Consider the following 22,504-nt stretch of genomic DNA (forward strand, 5'->3'; position numbering starts at 1 on the left):
CGCTGAGCCTATGTTGCATAGGCTGCCGGCATACGCAGGTCCTGGGGCTTTGCTTGAGAGGGCGTGTCGGGGACCTGGTGCTGGCCCAGGGGCATTCTGGGGGCATGGCCGAGGCCTCCGAAATTGTTCCCAGGCTGGGGAATGGCGCTCCAGCAGCCGGCCCACGGGCACGAGTTATGCCTGCCTTGGGCAGGCATAACTTTTAAAATAAAGGTGGGGGGCGATTTAATTAGGGCTGGGGGTGTGGGTTAGGTAGGGGAAGGGAGGGAAAGGTGTGGGGGGGAACATAAAAAAAATTCCCTCCGAGGCCGCTCCGATTTCGGAGCGGCCTCGGAGGGAACGGGCACAAGAGTGCGTCAGATTTTAATAGATACACATAGCCACGTGTATCTTTTTTAAAATCCGGGTTTGGCGTGCTCAAGGGGGTGAACATTTGTGCACCTTGCGTGCACCGAGCCCTGCGCGCGCAAGGTGCACAAATGTTCACCCCCTTGCACACGCCAACCCCGGATTTCAAAAGATACACGCGGCTACGTGCGTATCTATTAAAATCCGGCGCACTCTTGTTTGCGCAGGGTTGTGCGAACAAAAGTATGCCCGCGCGCTTCTTATAAAATCTACCCCCAAATGAACATCTTATACCTTCTTGTGGTGTTCAGCAGTAAGTCCACACTGTGCAGAAGTACTCTGCTATTTTTTTTTAGTGATAACAGATCTCTGATATCTCTAAGGCAAGTTCTAGACATTCAAACACGCTACAGTCCATATCACAACTACAATCACAGCAGTTGCTGTTAATGAGTTCCTCGTTGATGGGAGGGTGGTATCCATGAGATGGACAGCATGTTTTGGCAAATATATGTTCACAGGCTGCAGGTAACATCAGCAGAAAGTCGCAAAATTTGCAGAACAAGCAGGCCAGGATTAAGGAAGCACATTCATCTGGCAAAATAAATAAAGAACCAAGACGATTAGTCAAACACAGTAAGCAAGCAATGTGGACAAAAGCTACAGACCACATGTCAAAGTTATAGAATGGTTTCAATAATATAAATAAATGGCACTGACAAACAATATGTTCTTCTAGCTTCCCCCAAATTAAAATGTTTTAGAGCTATTTACCCAGGTAAATAGCTGTTTATCTGAGTAAAATGTGTTATCAAAAAATTGCCCTCAGTCTGCATGAAAGTACGCATATATATATATATATGAAGATTCCTTTTCAATGGAACACATGAGCATATGGAAAATAAAGGATAGATATTATGACCCTTTCTACATCATGTTCTTGGATTAATAAGGACAAAAGGTTGTGGTTGATGAGCAATGAACATGGGATTATATACCATCTGAGGAAGGGCACCTATGCGGTCTTCAGAGATCATGCACTAGGAAACAGTGGAGTAAAGATAAGTATAGCATAATCAAGGAGAAATGTGTGATAAAATTTCAAGCTGCTCATTAAGGGGTCGATTTTAAAAGGAGCACACGGCCATGTGCGCGATACTCGGTGCATGCACATGGATGCGCTGATTTTATAATATGTGCACGCATGTGATAAAATCCAGAGGCTGCACGCTGGAGGGGAGGGGTGAATTTTCCTTAAATACGCGTGTCAACGCAATTGAGCCTCCGCCAGTTCCCTCCCAGTCCGCCAGTTTCCTCCCAGTCCGCTCCAATTAAGGAGCGGACTGAGAGGGTACTTCCCTACCCCCCTGCCTAACCTTCCTACCCTTTTCCCTCTCTTTCCTCCCTGACCACTACCCCCTACCTAACTCTTACTTTTTTTTTTTGTTTGTTTGTTACCTTCCTGCTCCTCTGGAGCAGCAGTAGATTGCGCGCGCCAGCCAGCTGCTGGTGCGCGCTTCCCCGGGACAGCGTATCATGATGGAGGGTCTGTGACATTTTCCGGACCAACTCTAAATTCTTTGATTTTTGACTTAACTTTTCCCTTAGAAGTCTTATCTTATGGTTAAATGCAAAGACCAAGACCAAGTTTTTCTTTCTGAGCCTAGGACCATTGCTCTTAGTGGCTCCATTGATCAATTTGTAGACCATTCCAGGTCCTTAGTGGCAGTGTCTGGTAAGATGCCAGTGGTATCCTTGGGTTTGGAGATCTTCTTTAACTGAGAGGAGTGGGTTCCTCCATTCCCTCTGAGTTTGGAGAGCTTTGAGAGCAGCAGTGATTGGCAGATTATTCTGAAATCATTAGGCTGCAGGCATGGCACATGGATGCGCTGATTTTATAATATGTGCACGCATGTGATAAAATCCCCCCCAGGGACTTTTGGCCAGCTTGGGGGGGCCTCCTGACCCCCACAAGACTTGCCAAAAGTCCAGCGGGGGTCTGGAACGACCTCCTGCAGTCGAATCGTGTTGCCGTACGGCCGGCGCCATTTTTCACAAAATGGCGCCGGCCGTACGGCAACGCACGGAGGTCCGAGAGTAAAAGATCACACTGGGACCCTTCCTCTGGACCCCAGGTAATTTAAGGCATTTTGGGGGGGTTCGGGAGGGTGGGGGATTTATTTTAAAAGGTCGGGGTGGGTTTTAGGGTTGTTTTAGTGTGCCGGTTTTCCCGCCTTCCCCCTTCCCCTCCCCCTTCCCCCGATTTACGATTTTTTGACGATAAATCGGGGGAATTGTTATTGTATCGCGGCTCTAATGATTTTTGACGATTTAAAATATATCGGACGATATTTTAAATCGTCAAAAAACGATTCACATCCCTAGCCTGCACTGTGCAGTATTGCTGTGCTTGTTTGGGAATGAAGGCCGCTTGTGCACTATGGGGTCCCTGCTCCTTGCTGACAGAAGAAAGGACACTGCTGTCAGTGGAGCCCATGCTGCTGAAGAAGGATCCTGTAATCAGCCAGCTTTGCAGGGAATGAGGCTGCTGTGCACTGCACCCATGAGGGGAAAGGCTGCTGCTCTCAGCCAGGTCTGTTCAGAGAGTGAGATTGCTGCTGTTGGCCATGATTGTACTACATTTGTGCTGCATTAGCCAGGCTGCTGTTGTTTGCACCACCAAGGAAAGGAGGATGCTACTGCTTTCTGCATACTCCACATTTTGGGGAGAGAGTAAGTGAGTGTGAGCATGTGAGAGAGAGAGTGTGTGTTTGTGTATGTGTGTTTAAGAGAGAGAGCAAGAGAGTGGATGTGGATGAGAGCATGTGACATAGTATGTATGTGTGTAAGAGAGAGAAAACGTATGTGTGTGTGTGTGTGAGCATGTGTGACTGTGTGTGTGAGATAGAATATTATGTGTGTGTGTTTGTGAGAGAGAAAAATAGCATGTGTGTGTATTTGAGATTATATGTGCGAGTGTGAGAGAAAGCATTTGTGTGAGTTACAGGTTCAAAGAGGAGGAAGCTGCTTCTACCTGCACATTCCAGGAAGTTAGAGAGTGCATGCATGTGTGTGAGAAAGCATATGGGAGAGAAAGAGTGGAAATAGTGGAAAGTGTTCTAAACATCAAAATCACAGAACATATGGAAAGACATGGTTTAATGGAACAAAGTCAGCATGGCTTTACCCAAGGCAAGTCTTGCCTCACAAATCTGCTTCACTTTTTTGAAGGAGTTAATAAACATGTGGATAAAGGTGAACCGGTAGATGTAGTATACTTGGATTTTCAGAAGGCGTTTGACAAAGTTCCTCATGAGAGGTTTCTAGAAAAAGTAAAAAGTCATGGGATAGGTGGCGATGCCCTTTCGTGGAGTCCAAACTGGCTAAAAGACAGGAAACAGAGAGTAGGATTAAATGGACAATTTTCTCAGTGGAAGGAAGTGGGCAGTGGAGTGCCTCAGGGATCTGTATTGGGATTCTTACTTTTCAATATATTTATAAATGATCTGGAAAGAAATATGACGAGTGAGACAATCAAATTTGCAGATGATACAAAATTGTTCAGAGTAATTAAATCACAAGCAGATTGTGATAAATTGCAGGAAGACCTTGTGAGATTGGAAAATTGGGCATCAAAATGGCAAATTAAATGTAATGTGGATAAGTGCAAGGTGATGCATATAGGGAAAAAAAACCCATGCTATAGTTACACAATGTTAGGTTTCATATTAGGTGCTACAACCCAAGAAAGAGATCTAGGCGTCATAGTGGATAACACATTGAAATCGTCGGTTCAGTGTGCTGCAGCAGTCAAAAAAGCAAACAGAATGTTGGGAATTATTAGAAAGGGAATGGTGAATAAAACGGAAAATGTCATAATGCCTCTGTATCGCTCCATGGTGTGACCGCACCTTGAATACTGTGTACAATTCTGGTCGCCGCATCTCAAAAAAGTTATAATTGCAATGGAGAAGGTACAGAGAAGGGCTACCAAAATGATAAGGGGAATGGAACAGCTCCCCTATGATGAAAGACTAAAGAGGTTAGGACTTTTCAGCTTGGAGAAGAGACGGCTGAGGGGGGATATGATAGAGGTGTTTAAAATCATGAGAGGTCTGAATCGGTTATTTACTCTTTCGGATAATAGAAAGACTAGGGGACACTCCATGAAGTTAGCATGTGGCACATTTAAAACTAATCGGAGAAAATTCTTTTTAACTCAACGCACAATTAAACTCTGGAATTTGTTGCCAGAGGATGTGGTTAGTGCAGTTAGTATAGCTGTGTTTAAAAAAGGATTGGATAAGTTCTTGGAGGAGAAGTCCATTACCTGCTATTAATTAAGTTGACTTAGAAAATAGCCACTGCTATTACTTGCAATGGTAACATGGAATAGACTTAGTTTTTGGGTACTTCCCAGGTTCTTATGGTCTGGATTGGCCACTGTTGGAAACAGGATGCTGGGCTTGATGGACCCTTGGTCTGATCCAGTATGGCATGTTCTTATGTTCTTCTTAAAGAAAGTTTGTTTGTATATGTACGCATGTGCGAGTAAGCAGGTATGTATGTGTGCTGGAGACTGAGAGAATAGAAGGTTTGTGCACAATTTCCCCCATTCACTAATCCATAAAAATCTCAGGGTGACTAGAAATCAGAAGTTTCCAGGTATGGAGAGTGGGAGATTATTTAATTTTTATTTGTTTTAATTATTGCATGTTATTTAATGTTTGCTGTTCTGAAATATTTTATTAGTATTTGAGAAATTCTTTAAAACATTTTGTATGTTTTTTAAAATTATTGGATATTTGTTTCATCAACTGTTTTGAAATATTTATTCTTTTTGAACCAGATTTTAGTACCTACGCGTGGGTGTAGATTTGTGAGCGAAATCCGGCGTGCACAAATCTATGCCTGATTTTATAATATGCACGCGCAGCTGTGCGCATGTTATAAAATCCGGGGTCGGCGAGCGCAAAGGGGTATACACTTGTGCACGCCGAGCCCTAGGGGAGCCCCAATGGCTTTCCCTGTTCCCTCCGCTCCCTCCCTTCCCCTACCTAACCTGCCCCCAGCCCTACCTAAACCCCCACGACCTTTATTTAAGAAGTTGCGCCTGCCTCTGGGTAGGCGTAGGTTGCGCGCGCCGGCCGAGTGGCCCTACGGAGGCCTCTGGCCATGCCCCGCCCCTCGGACTACCCATACCCCCCCCTTTTTTCAAGCCCTGGGACATATGCGTGTGCCGGGGCTTGCGCACGTCGCCGGGCCTATGCAAAATAGGCTCGGCGCGCGTAATCCTCCTGCGCGCGTAAGGCTTTTAAAATCTGCCCCTTTATGAGTAGGGTTTTACTATTATGATGTTTTATATTTCTTGCTTTTCTTTTTTGTTTTATGTGAATGGTAATTTTTCTGTTTTTCCAATATTGCACTGTATTCATTCTGGCTTGTTATGATTTCCAATCCAGGTTTTGTCTGCATGCATCCATTTAAACTGTATGGTTATTCTGTATTTGGCATGCTCTGCATGAGTGACAGAGTGAGATATTCTGTTAGCATGTACTTTCTGTGTAAGGAAATATAGCAGCTTGGCTTGTTCTGTTTTTCAAATAGAAGGTATATTGTTTTTTAGGGCCTGGTGTAATATTTGAGTATTGCCTTTTCATAGTAGGGTTGTTTCTGTTTGAATGCTGGCAATTAGTGGTGTTTTGGTATGGGAGGTTTAGTATATTGTAATTGTACTTCACTTTTTTTCGAGGATTCATTGTCAGTTTGTTTTCAGCATCAAATTAAAGTCAGAACAATGTTTAAATGTCTACAGTACTGTAACCCAAAGGCTGTATGTAAGTAACTATGTGCCGTACTGTGCTTGGCTCCCTCAGTTAGCTGTGACAGCTCCTTAAGAAAAAAATCAGTGAAGAGTATGGATGATTGATGCACTCATAATATTTCAATAACATTGGGAAAAATGTGCAATACCCCCATAATACACATGTTTGCACAATTAATAGAATGCATACAGCTGCAGATTATGCTCCATCATTCATTATGGTGTTTCACATTGATTCATTAATATCATTGATGGTCTTGTTGGTTTGTTGATCCATTGAAAGATTGTTCATTATCAGTGTCCTGAGGACGCTAGAATAGAAGGCACAGAGGGACGAGACAGAGGAGGTAGATTCAGGGGCAGTGACAACTTTATGCAAGTGATGTGATGCTCAGGTCCTCCCCTCCCAGTCTAGAGATGTGAATCGTGTGATCGATCGTCTTAACAATCGATTTCGGCTGGGAGGGGGAGGGAATCAGATCGTCGCAGTTTGGGTTTTTAAAATATCGTGTAAATCGTGTAAATCGAAAACCGGCACACTAAAACATCCCTAAAACCCACCCCGACCCTTTAAAATAAATCCCCCACCATCCCGAACCCCCCCAAAATGCCTTAAATTACCTGGGGTCCAGTGGGGGGGGGGAGGGGAAGGGGGAGGGCGGGAAAACCGGCACACTAAAACAACCCTAAAACCCACCCCGACCCTTTAAAATAAATCCCCCACCCTCCCGAACCCCCCCAAAATACCTTAAATTACCTGGGGTCCAGAGGAAGGGTCCCGGTGTGATCTTTCACTCTCTGACCTCCGTGCGTTGTAGAAATGGCGCCGGCGCTACCTTTGACCTGTCATATGACAGGTCAAAGGTAGCGCTGGCGCCATTTTGTTTTTTTGTCCCCCGACGTCAGGAGATTAGGAGATCGCTCCCGGACCCCCGCTGGACCCCCAGGGACTTTTGGCCAGCTTGGGGGGGGCCTCCTGACCCCCACAAGACTTGCCAAAAGTCCAGCAGGGGTCCGGAACGATCTCCTACCGCGAATCGTTTTTCCGTACGGAAAATGGCGCATTTGGTCCCCGTTTGGATGTGACTCGAGACTGATACTACTAAATGTAAAGCTGAGCTGAAGATGTATCTATTTAGATTAGCATTTGCATGAATATGCAGAACTTTTTAGATTGGGTTTCTGATCAGACTGGCTATGTTTGGTTTATTTGCTCTAGCTATGTGTGTCTGTGAAATATGATTATGTATGTATTATTGTAAATTGCCTAGAGCCCCATGCACAGGGTGATTCATACATTTTAATAAAGTTATAAAATTATAAGATGAGAACACTATTCCTTAAACAGGGCTGGGGCTGGGGCTGTAGCAAAACTCAAGAAGAAGCTGAGAGTTCAGATCGACCCTTAGGGTTGGTTGAGGTAAAAATTAGTCATATGGAAAGAGATGGAGAAGGAGGAATGTAAAATTTATGTTCCCAAGTGGTATGTTATTTTTATGTCAGTCTGATTGTTGGAAGCCCATGAATTTCTGATGTATTCAATATCCATAATTTTTATCTACTTCCCATCCATGTACATAGTTGCTGGCTGGATCATCCAGAAATAAAGTTAATGGTTTGAATTTGAAACCTTTTACCTTCTACACTTTATTTAGCCAGCATTAGCAGAAAGCAGAGACCAGAGTTGAATTTTAGCTATAAACTCCCATGTTAGTATATATTTATTTTATTGTACATCGCATTGATCTTTATTTATGATTTGCAATTAATTCATTTTTAAATAAACTAAACTAAATAACTATACTTCATGTGAATCCTCCTTTTCCAGCCAGAGGGAAAGATGCTTAAAGGTAACTCCCACTGTCTCTGTACAGGTTCACTTCACCATCTGTTTTTCCTATTTTAGGAATCCCCATAATAAATTTGAAATAGAGGACTCTTATCCAACAGAGTAACCCTTTCCATCATTGTATCTACCCAAAGCAGGGGTTATACCTACAAAAAAGCAAGAAAGACATTTGGAAGTCATATGGTACTAAGCCTATTGCAACATGTGTTGGGTGTGGACAAAAACTCAGAAACCATGAATAAACTAATTATAATTACATATAGTAAAATTTCATGCCAAAACAGCACTAACTGCTAGCACTCAAACAGTAACAACTGTACCTATGAAAAGGGAACACTGCAAATATTATACTAGACCTTAAAATAGCAATACACCTCCTTTTAGGAAAACAGAACAAGCCATCAATATATAGAAATATGCTAGCAGAATACCTTGCTCTGGTCATATATGCAGAACACAGATAGACCCTCACAAAATACAGAATAAATAGATCTTAAAGTATAAATAGAAATAATCAGAAAAAAATAAACAAGCAAGATTCTATATGCTGTGCAATAATGGAAATACAGAACCATTACAGTTTCTCATAAAACATCAATGAAATAAATAAAAACATATAAATCATCAATAATAGAAAAGCCATACTAATAAAAAGCATAAATATTTCAAAGCAGTTGAGGAATTGAACAACACCCAATAATTTATAGCTCATATTTTTTTTTTTTATTTTGCAGAGACCAATAAAATATTTCAAAGCAGCAGCACATCAAACACCCAATAATTAAAAATAATAAGGCTAAAAAAATCTACTGTGCTCCATACCTGAAAACGTTTTATTTCCATATGCCGTGGATTTTCACGACAGGAGTGGGGTAGGGTGTTATACACAAACTTTCTCCTCTCTCTCTCATGTACTCACTCACACACATACAAATACTCACTCCCACGCACACACCTATTCACTCACACATGCTATTTCTCACTCACACACACATGCTCACTCATTCTCATACACATGCTTACTATCATGCATATACACATGCTCACTCACTCTTACACACGCTCACTGACATTCACTCTCACTTTATGTTCCCTCACTCACACTCTCCCTCTCTCACATATGCTCTCTCATTCACACACTGCTTCTAGCTCACACACACACACATGCTCTCTTTCTCAGTCACACATTCTCAATCACCCTCATGTTCACTCTAACTCACAAACATGCTCAAAGTGACATCAATTAGGGCATCGCTTCTGCCCCTTGCTTCACCATCAACATCCATGGAATGAATAAATGGAGGGTTCTTGACCCCAGCATATTTTCCAGAGTGGGGTTGGAGGGCCCCAAGGAGACCCTAGCTGGGCTTAGCTCAGCCCAGCTGGTAAGCCTGGTCTCTGAGGTATTCTTTATAGGGCAAGAGAGGGGTTGGAAACTCTGGCGAGGGTCATCTCAGTCCAGCCAGGTAGGCCCGAGCGCGAAACTTTCCTAGTGGGTGAGATGGGGATTGGATGGCTTTAGGGAGGCCATTTTTTTTAAACAAATTAAAAATACCTGAACATTTTCATGTATTTTTGTGCAAGGCCATTGTTGATGTGTTCCATCTGGAATGAAACGAAAATGGCCTTTTTCAGTTTGGATGTGCCTTTTTCTCTGGGCTGTGGGGGGCTGACAATGCTGCTGCTTCTGCTCCTGCCAAACGCTGCTTTGCCTCCTGCTTTTTCTCCTTTCTTTGACCTTGCAAGGTGATGTTGATTCATCTCCTGCTGTTTTCAGCTGTGCAGACTAATGTTATTCCTCCTCCTGCTCCTTTCAGCTCTGCAGACCTATGCTGTTTTGCGTTCTTCTCCTTCCCGCGATGCAAACTGATGATGCAGCCTGTTCTTGCTCTTTCTGATGGTAGTGATGGCATCTCCTTCCTACCTGCATGGGCATGGAAGAGGCATGGGCCTACATGGGCAGAAAGGAAGAGATGAAAAATCCAACAAGGAAGGGGCCTTGGCACGCCCAAAATTCAGGCCACCAACGGCAATGACCGCTCCCTTCTCCTACATTTCCACCTGGCTCCCTACTTACCAAGCATATCTGTGTGGCAGACCCCAGCCCTCCTCATCTGGTCACTAAATGCCACTATCCACCCTTCAGTCCCTCCCACCTGGAAGGCCTGGATTGGATACCTAAACACTATTTAGCCTAGCCATTTTAGAACACCATGGATCAGTTTGAGGAAGCCTTTGAACAGTAAGGAGGTTTCAGTTTTGCACTCTGGTGAGGCCTCCCAGCTTCACCTAGATGGAGTTTCTGTTAGAAGTTATACCTCAATGTGCACTCGCTGCCAGAGGGGTCCTTCTTCTACTAATTTACAGGGAGATAGATTTTTAAGCCTGATATCCTTTTGGGGCAAAAGGGCTCTCACCAGGGGACCAAACACCTGTGAGCTCACTCTAAAACTAGATGGGCAAGCACTAGTGATGGATCCTGCTGCGAAAGACAGTGTTGGCAGAAGATGTATCCAGTTTAACTTATGAAGTACTTTTTGGACTTGAACAGAGTGAGGAGGTTTTGGATCCCCCCTCCCCACTTGGATGTAGTGCTGAGGTAGCTTGATCCCCCTCTGACTTTTCCCCATGAGAAGTCCCCCCAGAAATAACAAGAAAGGATGGAAGAACAAGATCTGGAGACACGCATGTTATAATATCGGCGCATCCTTGTGCATGCACCGGGAACTGCACGCACATGGATGCCCACATGCACCTTTTAAAATTTACCCCCAAGTGAGCACATGAGCAGCAGTAGAAGCATTGTATATGCCTGTGTGTGTGAGTATGTCCGAATGTCTGGGAAAGTGTGTGTGTGTCTGTGTCTGAGAGAGTATGAGAGTGTGTCAATGTCTGAGCGTGTCAAATACAAGTATGTGTCAGCTTCTGAGACAGCAAGATTGTGTATGTGAGTGTGAGCTACCCCTCTTTTCTCACCAATTTTAGGATCATCAGTCATGCTGACACCACTGTGCAACAACATGGTTTTTACTTAATCTGGAGACTTTTCACAGTGAATTTGGTGATGTTCTTCAAGTGGGAGTTGGCAACACTGCATAGGCATCAGAACAGTATGGGCCACTCAGGCCCTGTCCCATCCAGTTTTATCTCAGGGGCAGGCCATCCCTGCCAACAGGCAGAAAGAAGACCCTAGCATTTTTCTAGCATCAATTATTTTATTGGTAGGTCTGGGAATGAATAATTCTAATATATGATTTATGCAAAGAATGTACGTAAGAAAAAATGGCATTAACCATAAATGTAAAGTAAGGAATTGGCAATAGGGCAGAGCTGGGGGTGGAACTAGGGGTGCAGCTTGGTTGGCCCCCTCAACCAAAAATGCATTCTGCTGCCCCTGATACCAACATGTAAATACCTCAAAGGAGTAAGTGTACAGGAGGTGGGCTTCTTTCAACAGAATGTTCTGGAATAAGGGGTCCTGGAATGATGATATAAGGATGTAGACTCAGGTGTAATCAAAGGAAATATTTCTTTACAAAAAGGGTAATGGAAGAGCATCCCTTTGGAGGTAAGGACATTATCAAAATTTAAATCATGGGACAAGCATAGAAGATCTGTGAAAGAGAAGAAAGGCTATAAAGCTGAATAAGAAATGTTAATGGGCAGTATAGTATTTATCCACTGCCATGTTCTAGTCTTCTAAATTTGCACAAATCTGTAAACCTTTCTGCTAACTCCCTTGAGTGGAGACTATAGTTTTCACATTTTTGGTACACAATTTTGTTCATCTTTATTCAAAGCGTCTTCAGCTTGATTTATTTATTTTTTATTTACAAGTATTTCTAGACCACCTTCCTGATTATAAAGATCACCCAAGGTGGTACATAGAGTAATAAATACAAAGCATAATAAATAGCATGTGAGTTTTTCTACAAATAGCTTATTACCAAGAATGATATCAATCTTAATATTTATTTAAATATGTCAATATCTATTTAGGCCCACACCAGCACAACTAGCTTCTAGGTCAGTTTTTCAGAATTAGAATGGCTACATTCTAGAGAGAGTTAGTAAATTCACGCTTACATTTTTTTCTGAGTAAATGAACTGAAATAATTATAAAATTGAAACATTTTATAGGGTGACACTGACGCATTTAATTGTATGAAATTTACAGTGTAGAAAATGTAATCATTTTATTCAGCAGTCCATGGTATAATTAAGGTTATTCTTATTAGGTTCAATATCTTATATTTATGATTTTTTTCTCCTCCTGCACCTAGATAAGTGATATTAAATTAAACTATATAACCCCATAGGCACATTCTCAGCTTTATTTTAATATTAAAATCTATTTGCAAAAACATTTATTTTCTTGAATTTATTAACACCAGTTGTGTTCAAGAATTCTCTGGAGACCAGATGATAGAACAGATACAGTTTTTACTTCTTAAAGTTTTATTATGCTGGAATGAGACCATGCAAAAAGCGCAATATTTAAATAATAAAGTGATGTTGTAGCACACATTCTGTGATGTGCAGTAAAAATGCTTTTAAATTCCTATCAGAGCACACACCATGAACTGTACTAATGGATACATCAGATTTGACAAAATCTGCATATGTGAGGTCTTTTAATCCTGTTTTAAGAGTATTAATGTACATAAATAATAGATATTAGCAATAAAGCATCAAGTCCTATGCATTCCTTTATCTATTGAAGAATAAATTAACCACAAAGGGCATAAAAATAGACACCATCATGTTCTATTCTGTTCTTTCTTTCTTTCTTTCCTTTTATTCACTTCTGTCCTATAAAGAAACTATGATGTTTTTTGAGATAATGCTGTGGACCAGCCTTTCCATTTTTATGTTCTTAGATGGATAACAGCATGGCTAATTCATTGGTTCTGCAGAAGGATGCGTTCTACAAAATGGGTGATCTCAGTCTGTGCTCAGTTGTGAACAAGAGCCTCCTGTGCTATTGACTGCAAAAGTGATGAGTATTGTAGACATGACAGTCAGTTCGTATGGGACCCTGTGAGGGGAAGAGGGTCTTGGTTGAGTGCCAGTGCTATAAAATGCTGCCTATGAAAGAGTAGCAATGAACTAGATAATAAATACTAATAGTGGTCAACTGTAAAAACCCTTCCCCAATTATAACCATGTGCTAGACAGATTTAAACCTTTACCTGTTCAAATGGCTGTTCTGTAGATTTCATTTTATGTTTGACGTTAATTGCTTATTTAAGAAATTTAAGAAAATATTCTTTTCAGTCATTACTCAAGTTGTGGAATTTGTTGCCAGAGATATTGTCGAAGCTGAAAATATAGATGGGTTTGAAATAGCTATGGACAAGTTTCTGGAGATCATGTCTATTAACATTTGTTAGCCAGGTAAATGTGGCGATCACCACATCTTATTTCTGGGAGTGAACAGCAGATAATGGACCTGCTGTCATCTTCCGAGTGATCCAGATTGGTATCTGTCAGAGATAGGATGATGAACTTAATGAACCATTGGTCTGACCCGTCATGACACTTCTTACAGTCTTATGGTTGTATTACTGACTGCAGTGTTGACATATCATGACCAGTGCTTTCTTCACCTGGATATATTCTGTGCAGTCAAAAATTATGGACAATAGCCCTGCTACTCTTTCATAGACAGCATTTTACAGCACCGGCACTCAACCAAGACCCTCTTCCCCTCACAGGGTCCCATACAAACTGACTGTCATGTCTACATTATTCATCACTTTTGCAGTCAATAGCACAGGAGGCTCTTGTGTTACCGGTCTTGTTGCTTTGTACTTTGACCAATAATGCTGGATCCCTGGGTAGTGGGGGTTAGAATTATTTCATCTTAGTTTCTGGCACATTTATCTTTAGAGTATTAGTGCCAAGAGGTTCTGACTCCTATTTGGTCTCCGAAACAAGGTTTGAATGTGAATGCAAACTCTCTTCAAGAATGCTGCAGAGAATGACAAACCTTTACAAAAAAACCTCAAGATTGCTAGAGATCTAGAGTTCTCCCTGCTTCCTTTTTTTTTTCAGAGTCCCACTCAGGCTGACACTTCAAGATAAACAGTAACTGCTTTCTAGGCAGAAAAACAATGCTGCAGCAGTTTGAGTAAAAGCATTCCGCACACGCCGGTGTGCGCATGTTATAAAATCGGCGCATCCAGGTGTGTGCGCCGGGAACCACACGCACGTGGACTCACGCACGCGGGTCTTAAAATCAACCCCAAAATGTATTGTAGTTTAGATTCACTTTGAGTGTAATCAATGGAAAAGCAAAGGAAAAAAAATAGATTCATTCATTGATTCATTGATTCAGCATTCTTTTTTTCTTTTTTTTTTTTTTTCCAAAATCTGTTTATTGTGACATAGCAAACAAGAAACAATAGTACAGACCAAGTATGCATAGGTGTAACAAGCCAAACAGCAATACAAAGTAGTAAAAGCTCACCATCCAAAAATATGAAATGATTGTTTTGCCATGTCATTTACAGAAAAAATGTTCCCTCCACTAAACCTCTGAATGTGTCCCCTTCCATGTGCTAACACCCCATCTACTCACACTCACACCCATTCATCCATCCTTTCATCCTACTCTTGTCATTTAAGTAATGAAGGTCTATCACCAGGGTGTTTCTTCCTTTTCCATACCGAAGAATATCCCACATTTTATAATTGTGCATGCTCGTCACCAGGCAATAGTTCATAAAAACATTTCCATGCTGCTATATATTCCCCAGAAACTTTCTTTGCCAAAAGACCCATCAAACCTTTCCATTTGCATGAATTTAACCATATGTTCTTGCCATTCTGCAAAAGAGGGAGAACTATCATTAATCCATTCTTTGAGAATGCATTTATGTGCCGCTAATAAGGGCACCTGTAGGTGAATCAGGTATTAAGTTCTCTAAAACCTTCATATCCCCTAAAAGGAGAATGTCATCTTGGAAAGGTAAGGTCACTTCTGTGCACTGAGCCAAACAAAATATTACTTTCGGCCAGTATGTATAATTCTTGTGATGTGAGGAAAAATTGTACAAATATATCCTTTTTAATTTAACCTTTGTGGAAAACATCCGTCTCCACTAGAGATGTGAATCGGAACCGGAATCGGTTCGGTTCCGGTTCCGATTCAAATCGTGCATTTTTTTTCATCCAGCCCGATCGTTTTTTTTTTATCGGCTGCGCCCAATCCGATAAACAAAAAACCCACCCCAACCCTTTAAAACTGCTCCCTTAGCCTCCACCACCCTCCTGACCCCCCAAAAAATGTTTTAAAATTACCTGGTGGTCCAGCGGGGGTCCGGGGAGCGTTCTCTCACGCTCAGGCTGTCGGCCGATAAACAAAAAACCCACCCCGACCCTTTAAAACCACTCCCTTAGCCTCCACCACCCTCCTGACCCCCCCAAAAATGTTTTAAAATTACCTGGTGGGCCAGTGGGCCCCGGGAGCGATCTCCTGCTCTCAGGTTGTCGGCTGCCACTAATAAAAATGGTGCCGATGGCCCTTTGCCCTTACCATGTGACAGTGGATGGCCGGCACCATCTTTAAAAATGGCACGTGCCATCCAGTGGATGGCCGGCGCCATCTTTAAAAATGGCACCGGCCTTCCAGTGCTCCTACCATGTGACAGAGGCCAGCCAATGGCATGGTTACCCTGTCACATGGTAAGGGCAAAGGGCCATCGGCGCCATTTTTATTAGTGGCAGCCGACGGCCCGAGAGCGGGAGATCGCTCCCGGGGCCCACTGGACCACCAGGTAATTTTAAAACATTTTGGGGGGGGGGGGGGGTCGGGAGGGTGGTGGAGGCTAAGGGAGCAGTTTTAAAGGGTCGGGGTAGGTTTTTTTGTTTATCGGCCGACAGTCCGAGCACGAGAGAACGCTTCCGGGACCCCCCGCTGGACCACCAGGTAATTTTAAAACATTTTTTTTTGGGGGGGGGGGGGTCGGGAGGGTGGTAGAGGCTAAGGGAGCGGTTTTAAAGGGTCGGGGTGGGTTTTTAGGTTGTGTCCTAACTCCCGTTAGTGTGCACTAACCCGATTAACGATTTTTTCACGATAAATCGGTGGAATTTCTATTGTATCACACTCTTTAATGATTAATGACGATTTAAAAAATATCAGACGATATTTTAAATCGTCAAAAAATGATTCACATCCCTAGTCTCCACCATCCCCATGCTAAACAAGCATGGCCCCTCTGCCTGGAAATGGTGCAATATTTTACATTGAAGCATTCACTTTTTGTAGCAATGCACTATAAGGAAATGCAAACATGCATGTGAAAAGTACATTTAAGTAACATATTTCTTACCTCCACTGTGGGTTTGCTGGGTTATTGTATTATTCTCCATGAACGTCCATTTTGTTCCATATTCATCAAGAGATGGGAACAATGTTGTAGAGTCTGACCGCTTCCTTTCATGTTGGACTTCCTTAGATGGTTCATCTTTGACCATTGCTTCTGATGCTGAATATTTAACAGTATTACTGTTAATGGCTTTTTCATCTGTATGCCTTGAACTCATGAGATGATCATCTACAAAATAGAATGTTCACATATAAACTTGCATTACAAGAATCTGAATGCTGTAAACCATGTTTGTCTAAAAAAATATCAGCAGTGAAAATACTCTGTTATTTTTGTGTATCTTTTATGGGTTTATTTATTCTTACTTAGAGAACTTCACTAATCTAATTGAACAATTTTAAAAATCTTTATGTAAACACTTAATTTTGTATTTGAATAATTTTGCCACATGAAAATTTAAAAAAAACCTAGTGTAACGTAACAACCATCCATGAATACAAATCTTTGTTATGCTTTAGAATGTTGACACATATCATAAATGTGCCAAGAAAAAGTCTTTTTAAATTTTAAGAACTTACAAAAAACAGGATAAATGTGATTTTATACATCTCTTTTTAAACTTGATAAATTAGCATACAGTAGTTATTAATCCTACAGTTATGATATACAGTGATCATGTGATCAGAAAACTAACAACCTATTGCTTGCAGGTTCTAAAATCAAACGCTTTTATTTTCAACTAATTCTCATATTCCTCATGCTAAAGCAGTGATGCAGTTTTTATGAAATCTTACAGTAAATGTTGCACTGCTTTCCTATAACCAAGAAGTCAACTCAGACCAACAACCTGAGTAAATGAGCATTAATTCTGAATATAGCAAAAAAAAAAAACCCCAAAAAAACCTACTACCCAAAACTTGTCTTTTCTTAAGGAAAGAGAAAAAATTGTCTGCTTGTTATATCTCTGTCTATGCATGTGCTTAGAACTGTGTATTAGGGAAAAGCTGAGCAGGAATGGTTGACAGACAGAGAAACCTCAATGATTATGGAGATTGCAGCAGCTATTTACTTACAGAGTTAATTAACAATCGGTTCAAATTATCACACACGGTCAGATTGCATGTAATTTAAATTGCTTTCGCTTACAATAATTTATATGACAAAAAAAGTTGACTCGGGGTTAGTGAAGTGAAGGAACATGGAAGGAATAGGAAACTGAAGTACATTTGCTCATGCCTAGTTTACTGCCATTTGTTCAAGGCATGGTGTATAAAGGTATCAATTAAATTAATTCAGTATTTAGACAGCTTTGTGAGGATTCAAAGCACAAACATCTTCATATTTGCAAGTAATAGTATGGTTGCTTTTATGCTTAACATTTTTTTACACTTTTCTTGTATCTGAAATTTTTCACATTTTTAAATGCTGAATTCTCAGACGTCAAAATAGTCTACATCATTAATGGGTCAGTTTATCAATTTAACACCCAAATTTAACGTGCTTGTCAATGCTGGCATTACCATAGTATTCCCAAAATAATTAAATGCAAATTATGCTTGAGTGTGCTAATTAACATGCACATAAACACTGGTATTAATGCAAAATTTAACTACGCCTCTTGTGTTGTAGCTTCATTTTTGGCGTTAACACTTTAGTGTTAAGATTTGCGTTATATCATCTTTATCTGGTGTACCCACAGTAATAGATAATGAGGTAATTTACATAGCTTTCATCTCATTACCACATTATCATTAAAATTAGTATTGACAATACTGCAAATGCATTAATGCTGATGTAGTGTGCGATAAATGCGCTTGTTAATTAACAAAGAAATCTAATGCATGTTAACACTTGCTTTAGCACTAACACATTTTAGTAAATATACCCTTAAAACTGATTAGGTCATGTAAGGGGCAGAAAGGAACAGAGAAGAACTGTTAACATTTAGGAAGTGGTCATGGTGTTACTAGGTGTGGAGCATGTCATGCTCATTCCTTTCTAGGTAGAATTTTAAATTGAAATCACTAAAGGAGCATGCAGATCTTTTCACTTTGCATGATAATGAGAGAACCACATGTTCAGATATTTTTTGGCCGCTGGCTGGCACACCTGAGTTATTTTTTTTTGTACTTCCTAAGCTCTACAAAGCCACTGGGAAACAATGAGGCTATATATATTATATCACTCAGCAACAATAAACAACCAGCATATAAATAAGCAAGCTAGGCTCATGGAGGCTTTTTATTTTTTTATCTTTTTTTATTTCTACCTGTCCTTGAGAGGACTATGTCCTTCTCAACAACAGCTAATTTGACATTGACTAACATAAATACGTCTGGCCTAGTCTGTTAAGACCAGAATTCCTATACTTAAAAGGCAGTTATAGTCATTGGATACACATGTAATTGTCATTCTCCATCTTCGACTGGACAGGCTACTGACAGACTCTCTGATCTTTTCTTCACCATCCAAGCCATAATTACTGTCTCCTACACCCACGGATTCTCAAGTGAGAGAAGGAAAAATAAGAATTAATTTGAAATTCTATCTATTGTCATGCTACGGAGAACATGTGTAGGTGGCTCCTACAATACTTTCAGTTCCCACTGGACCAGAACTTGGTAGGGATGTGCACCTATTTTCTAATGAAATGAAAAAAATCACAACAAAAACTTTGTTTCATTAGGAAATGAACAAAAAAAAATGCCATTGAAAATTGTTTTATTCTTGTTAGCTTTCATTTTGGAAATGGGAAAAAAATCCCACTAAGGACCACCGAAATTTAACAAATTAACTGGGTCATTTATCATTTTGTGTTAGGGCCTTAACACTAGCATTAAAGGCCAAAATGCATGGGTTAAATAGTGCAATGCATGCTACTATGCAAATGTCACATTGGTTATGTAAGTGGGAAGAGTTTGGGCAGAGATAATGGTAATGAGCAGCTCCTCATGTCAAATGTGATAGAGTAATGCACAGCAACATGGGTTTTAACGCCAGAAATATCTACTTTTTTTCTGTGCGTTGTTCCCCCCCATTAGCTGTGTGATACTGACCAAAAAGGTTTTTATCACACATGCCAGTTGAGAGAGAGAGAGAGAGAGTGAGAGAGCCAGAGTCGCTGTAGAGACCAATATGTAAGTTTACTATTTATACCACTATAAGAGGGGACATTTTTAATTAGGGTAAGGTTTGGTGGATGTGGTAGGTTTGGGGGGGGAGCAGTTTTACATCATAGTCAAAGGTACAAACAGCAAAGTTGACATTACTGAAGATTTTCTGTCATTTTGAGCTATGAAAAGTAAAAGAGGAATTGATTTGTACAATGAACTCTCTACCTAGCTTGATTGAAACTAGGTAGAGAGTGAATCACAGTAGAGAGTGCATTTATTCCATGATTCTTTTTTTGTAATAAATGTATCATGCAATGTAGGAGCAGGGAAATTAGCCTAACCATGCCCCCTTTGTTATCGCGGCACTATTTCCTCTATATTTATAGCATTTTGATGAATCTAGGTCTAAACCCCCACCTACCCTCCCTAGACCTGATCTTACCACATCAAACCCCAGTTACTCCTGCCCCACCGGGTCCTGTTTTCAAAATGGTACAAGCCAGCCATGAGGCCATCATCATTTTGTCATATTGAAAATGGTGCTCAGTGAGGCAGGAGCGACTGGGGCCTTCTCCTGTCCCATTTTGACTGCTTCTTGTGCTTGCAACCCCACACATGGGATAAAGTCAGGTTTGGATGGGGGTGGGGCATACAGCTAGGCTTGGTAGAAGGAGGTGGTGTTTAAATTCTTTATTTCAGTGATGTTTTGGGTTTTTGGCGGCAGGGAGAGGAGGGAACTCAGCCCCTTCCTTTCTGAAACCTCCCTCACAAGAGACAGAGGTTTGAGCATGCTACCATTTAAGTGAACTGCAGCAGAAAAGAAAAAGCGGGACAATGCAACTATGAAACTTGAGCCATCAGCCCAGGAAATTGAAAAGATTGCCAGAACCCTTACTGTGAAGGTACTTAAATGTCCATTGAATAGATTAGTCAGAGATTCAGGTAGGAAATTTGCATGTCACAGCCCCCTGGAATACTGCTGGTAATTTTGTAAAAGTCAAAGGATTCAAACTCCTAAATTACAGAACTATGACTGGGAAAGGGATTTCTGAGAGAAATGTACTGGAGAACAGTCCTAGGAGCAAATAGATTCTCACCCTGACTCAGACACTTGGGTACTGAGTTCCCAGACATGAGAAGGATAGCCAGGCAGGATGGAGAGATCTGCACATGGTCTCTTTCTGTGGTCCTGCCTCAATCTTGGTCTTTTGGCTGACTTATCCAGGCTGGGTGACAGCAAATGACTGGCTATGAACTTAGCAGACCTGAAATCACTGAAAGCTGAAACTGCATAGGGTCTGAATCACTGAATGTTAAACAGCCATGAGCTTAGTGGAGCTATAAAACCCACGCCAGGGAAAACCCTCCTACTAAGGAAGAAGAACAGAAAGACAGTGGCGGATCCAGAGGCAGAGTTGGGTGTCCCAGGAGGGCGTGGATCCCAGTGGCAGACCAGGAGGTGGAGTCAGTTCCTCCAGGAGGGCATGGACCCCAGTCTTGGCATAGACCTTTCCACAGAATGGACTTCTCAGTGGAATGGGAGGAGATAGTTTACATATAATGGACCCCCCTAGGCCAACACTGCCCACCAGCTCAGTTGCATCTTTTCACATGGGTGAGACTTGGGGAAAAAAGGGGGAGGATAATAATATTTGCTTAAGCAGGAGCATAAGAGGTCCCTTCTATTCCATATGGTGTTATACTGTGGGGGCCAACAACCCCAAATTGCCAAATATTAAATGTTCTTGCAGTCTTGTAGAAATGTATATAGTTGCATGGCCTACTAACCATGAGTTTGACATCCTATTAGCAATGTACATAGTCATGTAGAAATGTATATGCTTGTATAGACTATTAAACCTGTATATATTTGTAAATATTGCTAGCCTTGTTCACAGTCCCATTTGTTTCCTGGGGTGAAGGGAGGGAAATTCCACCCACTATCATAGTCTTCCCCAGGTGGGTACACCAGGCACCAAGAACGTGAGGATCAACAGAATCTGCCCTAGAGGGGCTCCCACTAGGTCCGTCCTGGACCCAGGAACACCCCGCAAGTTAAGTGGTCGAGGGGATGTTACATTTCTTTTTGTTTTGTTTTTTTTCATTTTTTTCATTTTGCTTTTTCTTTTAGTTTGACTAATCCAAATGAACAAAAATAAACATCATACAAAATGCAAAAAGGAATTAAAAAAAAAAAGAATGAAATGAAAACATTTTTTGTGCAAACCTCTAAAATCATGGCATCTTCAATCTTTAATATCACTCATGCCAGATAATTAGCAGGCATAACAATATGCGAGTAAGTTGGCAAATTTACGTGTGTGTGCGTCTTTTAAAATAACAACTTGCACATGTAAGTGTTGGTCCTACCCTAGACCACCCCTTTTTTATGATTCTTCAGTATTTGTGTGTGTGAAAGTGAAATACACTCATATTTTTTACTTTTGCAAAATGTGGAATATACGAGTAGGAGGCTACTTACGCACGTAAATGCTCATTTTTACACATGTAAAGTCTTGAAAAGTTCTCCCCTAAGTGTATTTTTCTTCAGGTTGCTGGACTGCAATTCCTCATGAATCTCTGGGAGTGATTGTCTTAGAATGAGTGTCCCAAATTACTTCACATGGAATTGGACCCAGGTGGTTCAAGGAGTAAGTATAATTTAATTCGGGACATCAGTGTTAATATGAATTAGTCCACTTAGTGGCATAAGTTGAAATCCCAGGCCCTCAAGCAAACATTTTGGAGAAGGCAACCCCGATGGCTTTTCCCCAGGGCAAGAAGGAGGGGAATCTCTCTCTTTTGCTCTTGAGTGTGGGTGGGGGTGCCCCCTGCACAGATCCAGCTCTTCTCCTCAATGTGTGCAGCTGGCCCACTAGCCCCTGTGTCAAGTATGGAAGCATCCTTTCTAATCCCCTTAAAGGCATACAGGCTTGTGAACCAGTACAAGGACACCAGCATTCAGGGCTCCTGTGTATACAATTGAGGCACAAGCCCCATGTGCCAGCAATGCCATGCTGTGACTCCCCAGTAGCCT

General features: G+C 41.4%; 1 protein-coding gene across 1 annotated transcript in view; it reads right to left on the reverse strand.

Annotated features, from left to right (window-relative positions):
* Positions 1-700: 700 nt before the first annotated feature.
* Positions 701-22,504, reverse strand: part of MDFIC2 (MyoD family inhibitor domain containing 2) — a 45,870-nt gene continuing 24,066 nt past the window's right edge. Inside the window, exons 2-3 of the mRNA XM_029597513.1 lie at positions 16,358-16,582; positions 701-942 (exon numbers count right to left, since the gene is read on the reverse strand). Coding sequence (XP_029453373.1) covers positions 701-942; positions 16,358-16,582 — 467 coding nt within the window. The remainder of the gene's footprint in view (positions 943-16,357; positions 16,583-22,504) is intronic.

Source organism: Rhinatrema bivittatum, chromosome 4 (genome assembly GCF_901001135.1).
Source record: "Rhinatrema bivittatum chromosome 4, aRhiBiv1.1, whole genome shotgun sequence".
In the NCBI taxonomy this organism is placed as follows: Eukaryota; Metazoa; Chordata; class Amphibia; order Gymnophiona; family Rhinatrematidae; genus Rhinatrema; species Rhinatrema bivittatum.